The sequence below is a fragment of the Empidonax traillii genome, unplaced genomic scaffold, assembly GCF_003031625.1.
Source record: "Empidonax traillii isolate 1590-97213 ecotype Southwest subspecies unplaced genomic scaffold, ASM303162v1 scaffold7091:size5369, whole genome shotgun sequence".
Taxonomy (NCBI): Eukaryota; Metazoa; Chordata; class Aves; order Passeriformes; family Tyrannidae; genus Empidonax; species Empidonax traillii.
This window is the reverse complement of record NW_020962284.1, coordinates 109-5,369: the sequence shown is the minus strand read 5'-3', so window position 1 is coordinate 5,369 and position 5,261 is coordinate 109. Positions and strand designations below refer to the sequence as shown.

At 38.1% G+C, this 5,261-nt stretch overlaps 1 protein-coding gene across 1 annotated transcript; it reads left to right on the top strand.

Annotated features, from left to right (window-relative positions):
* The first annotated feature begins 367 nt into the window (after positions 1-367).
* On the top strand, positions 368-5,010 carry LOC114073569 (ribosome-releasing factor 2, mitochondrial-like). Its single transcript, XM_027911300.1, has 6 exons — positions 368-506; positions 1,492-1,617; positions 2,014-2,102; positions 4,304-4,392; positions 4,634-4,694; positions 4,767-5,010. Exons 1-6 carry the CDS (start codon positions 428-430, stop codon positions 4,962-4,964), a joined length of 642 nt encoding a protein of 213 aa, XP_027767101.1. The 5' UTR covers positions 368-427; the 3' UTR covers positions 4,965-5,010.
* The last annotated feature ends 251 nt before the right edge of the window (positions 5,011-5,261 follow it).

Below are 5,261 nucleotides of genomic sequence, written 5' to 3'. Positions count from 1 at the left end.
ATCAAAGAGCATCCTGGGAACAATGGATGTTGTATTTAGAGCACAAGGGGAATATATGCAATGGATTGTTTTGGGAACCAGGTGTCAGGGACTGGGATGGATGAGAGGGTGTAAAGGCTGCTTCTGTTGGAGGGGAGAGCAGATGGGTGAGGATAAGCCCAAGAAGTGGCCTTCCCTGAAGTGGAATATGCAAACCTGTTGCAAAACTGTTCAGTACTACTGATTTTCCACTGTCTCAATACTAGCATCTTTCAGTTTTGGAATGTACACTGTATCAGATATGCAGCATAGGAAAGATGTTATTAATCTGAGATGTTATTCTCAATGAGTATTAATTGTTTATGCAAATAAGAATGTCACAGAATAAAAAAGTTATTCCACTAAACCCAATGTTTTCGCTTTATGCAGAATCCGAAACATTGGCATTATGGCCCACATTGATGCAGGCAAAACTACGACAACAGAGAGAATGCTCTATTATTCTGGATATATAAGAACACTTGGAGGTTAGAAATGCTTTTTGTATTTGAGTAGCTTTGAGAGATTTAATAATGTACAGTAACATGCAATGCAGTTAGAGGTTGCTGGTGGAATACCTGATGTAGAAGCCAGTTGTTCCAAAGTTGTGCTGTGGTTTAATGGAATTTTATTGCACATTCCATTATGTTCTAAGGCAGTTGTACTTTGAGAGATCATAGGTTTGTATTTTTCTTTTAGTGCATTATGTTTTATTTATGTTTTATTCAACATTTGGTTACAGGATCTCCTTATTTTATTTGGCCATTCTGGTAAAGCTGTTTCTTCAGGGTTTTTTTTGACCTGTAAAGAAACCAGGTTAAGAAAAAGTATCCATTTCTTTTGAAAGCCATAGTGCAGCCTGTGTGTTTTTGACCTTTTAAATTTAATTCCCTGTTCTCAACTATGTATGACAGTGATAGAAGAAATTAGACTTGTGGAGCATTTGAACATGGTGTCTTCCTTGTTTAAAAATGTGGAACTGCTTCTCCTTTTATTAAAGATTAAAACTAAAATTCGTAAGCAAAACTCAACCTCTTATTTGGTGTTTGTTCATGTGTTTTTTTTTTTTTACTTTGGTTTTAACTTAATTATCTTCTGATTACCAAATTTTTAAATGTCTATCATGTTCCATACAGTCAGTGCAGCCAGGTTTTTTTAAGCTGTAGTTTGTTCATGATTTTGGACTTTGCTTTAGTTTTTAAGATTCTCGTGGCATTACTAGGATTAAGAACAATGAAAAGGTTGTTGGAATTACCTGTCTTTCACTTGCAGACCATTTGTTCCTTGGAAGGGGAGCCTGGGTAAATTACCTGACATTATACTGTTTTGAAAAAGGCTAATTTTTGTATATAAATAATAATAATACGTATATATAAAAGAGACAGTGTTTCCAACTCTCTCTTGACAACTGTATTCAAAGACAGTTTCAGATTTTGGATTATTTACCTACCAAATTCTGCTTCCTGTTCACAGATGTTGATGATGGAGACACGGTGACAGATTTTATGGTACAAGAGCGAGAACGTGGCATTACCATTCAATCTGCTGCGGTTACATTTGACTGGAAGGATTACCGAATCAATCTGATTGACACCCCAGGTACTCCTCTTTAGCAATACTGTTATTACCAAGGGAGAGGGGGTGAGGTGGAGTGTTGTAGAATGTCTCAATTTTAAATATGGTGCAAAATTTAATTGGTTTAATTGCGTCCATAAAAAAGCCTATACTGAACTCTGTTCAGCTTTGGATAATTATTGTTTGCTGATGCCTAATCTATCTTGTGTAAGGTGAGCTTAGATATTTCCACAGTAAATTGTTCTCAGTTCTAGGATTGCATTGTAACAATCTTGTGTATTTCGAGACTGATGGGTGTATTTCCCTGCAAGTAAAGAAAGACTTGTTTTGACATGATTTGAAAAAAAAATTAGTTTAAATTTGTAATGACCTGTTGATGTTGCCTGTTTGATGGTATAAAAGGAAGATTTTTTTTTTTAGGTCATGTGGACTTTACAGTGGAAGTTGAGCGTTGCTTAAGAGTCCTGGATGGAGCAGTAGCAGTGTTTGATGCTTCAGCTGGTGTTGAGGTAAAAACAGCTGGTAGATTTGTCTTTTGTGTATGCATCTGTCACATAAAACGGGAGAGATTTTCCCAAACCCTCTTTGTCTGGTTAGTCTGTCAGTGCCCCACGAAAATAAAGACCCTTGTGCCTGACCAGTCTCAATGTCCCATTACTGAACAGTCCACTGGATCAGAGGGTGGTTCAACTAAATGGTTTAGGGTGACATCCAAGTGGAAAGACCCCCTCCTTGGGGGGATCCTTATTTGGTCTGTCAGTGCCTCAGAAGAGATTCAGGGACACAAACCTACAGCATCCTGGACTTCCACAGGCCAGTATGTTACCTGCTGGCAACAGGACTTAACAGTGTATGGAATAACACTCTTTATTAATATAACAGAAAACTGTGATGGGTAAGGTTCAAAGATTGTCAGTGATAGTATCTGACTGCAAAAAGGTATTCAAAGACTAACAAGCTTAGTCCCTAACATAAGCTGACTCCATATAATCATTCAGTGCACATAAGAGTATGGTTCTTACCCAATAGGCATCTCTGTGGGGGGAAGACAGGTTTAGCCCATAAACTGATCTTAGCAGTTACAATGGAGTCTTCCCTAACTTCTCTCCATTTTTAATTTAGTTTATTACTGGTTTTGTGTTCAGGTGGAGGTTGAGTGACTCTAGTCATACCTCATGTACAGTGGGGGTTGGTTGTACCTTGGGAGGTCAGTATTACATCTGAGGTAACTTTTAGGATGGAGGCATACATATGTGATCTTGTCATGGTTGCTTGTTCAACAGCAAGATATCTTATCCCACCACCAAGTTCCCCTCGTGCAAGGATTTCAACAGAGCCTGGCCTCAGTGTCTCTGCTCTGTTCCACACCGTTTAGTTTCCCTTAGCATGTACTGTGTATGGGAAGTCAGGCATACTGACCACATCCCATCCAGGGAGTGGCAACTGCATGTCCCCCTATGATTTGCACACTGTTACAACTTCTGTTGAGAGTGTGAATATAACTTCCCAGTTTTCTCTAATTTTACCCCCAGCTACTCCCAGTCATTTTCACACAGCATCTAATGACTTCAATCAGACTGAAATACTCTACAGAGATGTTGCACTGTATTATATCTCTTGAATCTTTGTTGCCTTCAAGAAGCTGAGCATTTAATTTCAAGTTCTATAATGCAAAGAAATTTCCATGGTAATAACCAGCAAATAAGTGGGACTACCATTAACGTTTGGGGTGTTTTTGTTGGTTTGTGGCTGTCTTTTACAAACATTGATTGATGTGAATGCTTCTGGCTAGCTACACAAGTGGAAAGAAATTAATGTCTGTCAATTTCTCATTTTCAGATTTCATGTAGAAAATTGAAATTTTCAACCAGAATTTCTCCTTGCCCAATGGTCTTTTTAACATGGCCTTTGTACTGCAGAAAAAGTGAAGGCAGGGTGGAAATAGACTTTGTATGGCATGAGGTGTTTCTGTAGTTCAAACCTATAGAAAAGTTATCTGTGAAATCATTGTCTTTCGTGGGACATACCTTTTTCCTAGATAAGGGATGAGAGAACTCTTGATCACTGTAAGTCCCATTACTTAACTTGTTGTTGGAAAACATTTAAGTGCCATCAAATGTGAACCTGAACTGAGAAACAGCCCCCACCCCCAAGAGCAGAACAATTAGATCTGCTTGTGTTTTTTTTGACAACTCGGTAGCAAATTCTTGCATTATTCCATGTACTGGAATGGACTATTTCTGAATCCAAACTGATTTTTATATGTACCTGTTTGAACTTTCAAATAAAAATATGTATGATAAATGGCTCAGCAGTGCACAAATTACTAGCAAAACAAGAGTAGTTTTAGTGTTGTATGTGTAGCCACAGAAATACTTGCCTGTGTGTGCTTAAGTACTTTGGCAATAAATTCTAAGGTTTCTTTTTAAAAAAAGGGAGACTTCAAAAAAGTCCCCTGTAATACTTAGTTTCTCTCCATATTGTCTTGCCCATATTCCTGCATGTTCTTAGTGAAGGAAGGGGAATGTCTACAGCTGAGAACCAAAGTGGCTTTGGTTCATTTGTGCTGCTAGATGTGGAATCATCAGGGGACACTCAGCACAGTTCTCTTCTGTACCCTGAACTCAGAGCCTCAGTGGAATTGGGGAGTACATAGTTAGGCTGTGTACTGAACTATGCACTGATGTTTCCATTTTGTCTTTTGCTTTAGGCACAGACTCTGACAGTCTGGAGACAAGCAGACAAACATCAGATACCACGAATTTGCTTTTTAAACAAGATGGACAAAAGCAGGGCAAGGTATTTAGACAGATATTTTAATTATTGCTAAAAACCTTATAAGAGAATGTCTTTACTAAAGTTTTCTTGTTAAGCATAGAGCAACCCAATTATGTTAGTACTTACTATATACAATGCAAATGCAAATACATATTTTTATGTAATTGTAGGAGTAATTTTTGCAGTAAATAAGGAATAATAGATGTATTTTACTAATGTCATTAAGTTTTGTGTAACTTAGTATCTGGGGTTTTTTATCTAGTTTTACGTATGCTGTTGAGAGCATCAAACAGAAGTTGAAGGCAAAACCTTTGCTCTTACAGGTAAGCTTTCTTTCAAATGGAACTCCTTTCATAATTTTTTGCAGTTTTCTAAAGTTTCTACTCTATTTGCAGTTGCCCCTCGGGGAAGCCAAGACCTTCAGAGGACTGGTTGATATTGTGACTAAAGAGAAAATAATTTGGAAACCTACATCTGATTTGGATGATGGAAAAAATTTTGAGCGAAAGCTGCTACTGGAGGCTGATGATCCAAACCTGTTCCAAGAAGTCCGGGATGCAAGAAATACTTTAATAGAACAAGTAAAGTTCTAAAGTAAATGCATAATGTATTTAAAACTGTTACTTAGAACAGTAGGAAAAATAGGCTCTGTAGCTTAAGTGACTCTGGCTAAGAGTCCTGCTCAAAGCAGTGCTGACGTCAGCATTAGATTGGATTGTTCAGGCCTTGGTCAGTTGAGTTTTCAAGTGTAAGGATGGTGATTACAGTCTGTAGGCAGCCTGTCCCATCACTGTTTCTTTTGGTCCAGTGGGAATTTACCATGCTGTGACCTGTGGCAGCCATGCTGGTCCTTTTGTTGCGTACCTCTGAGAAGAATCTAGCTCTCTTTT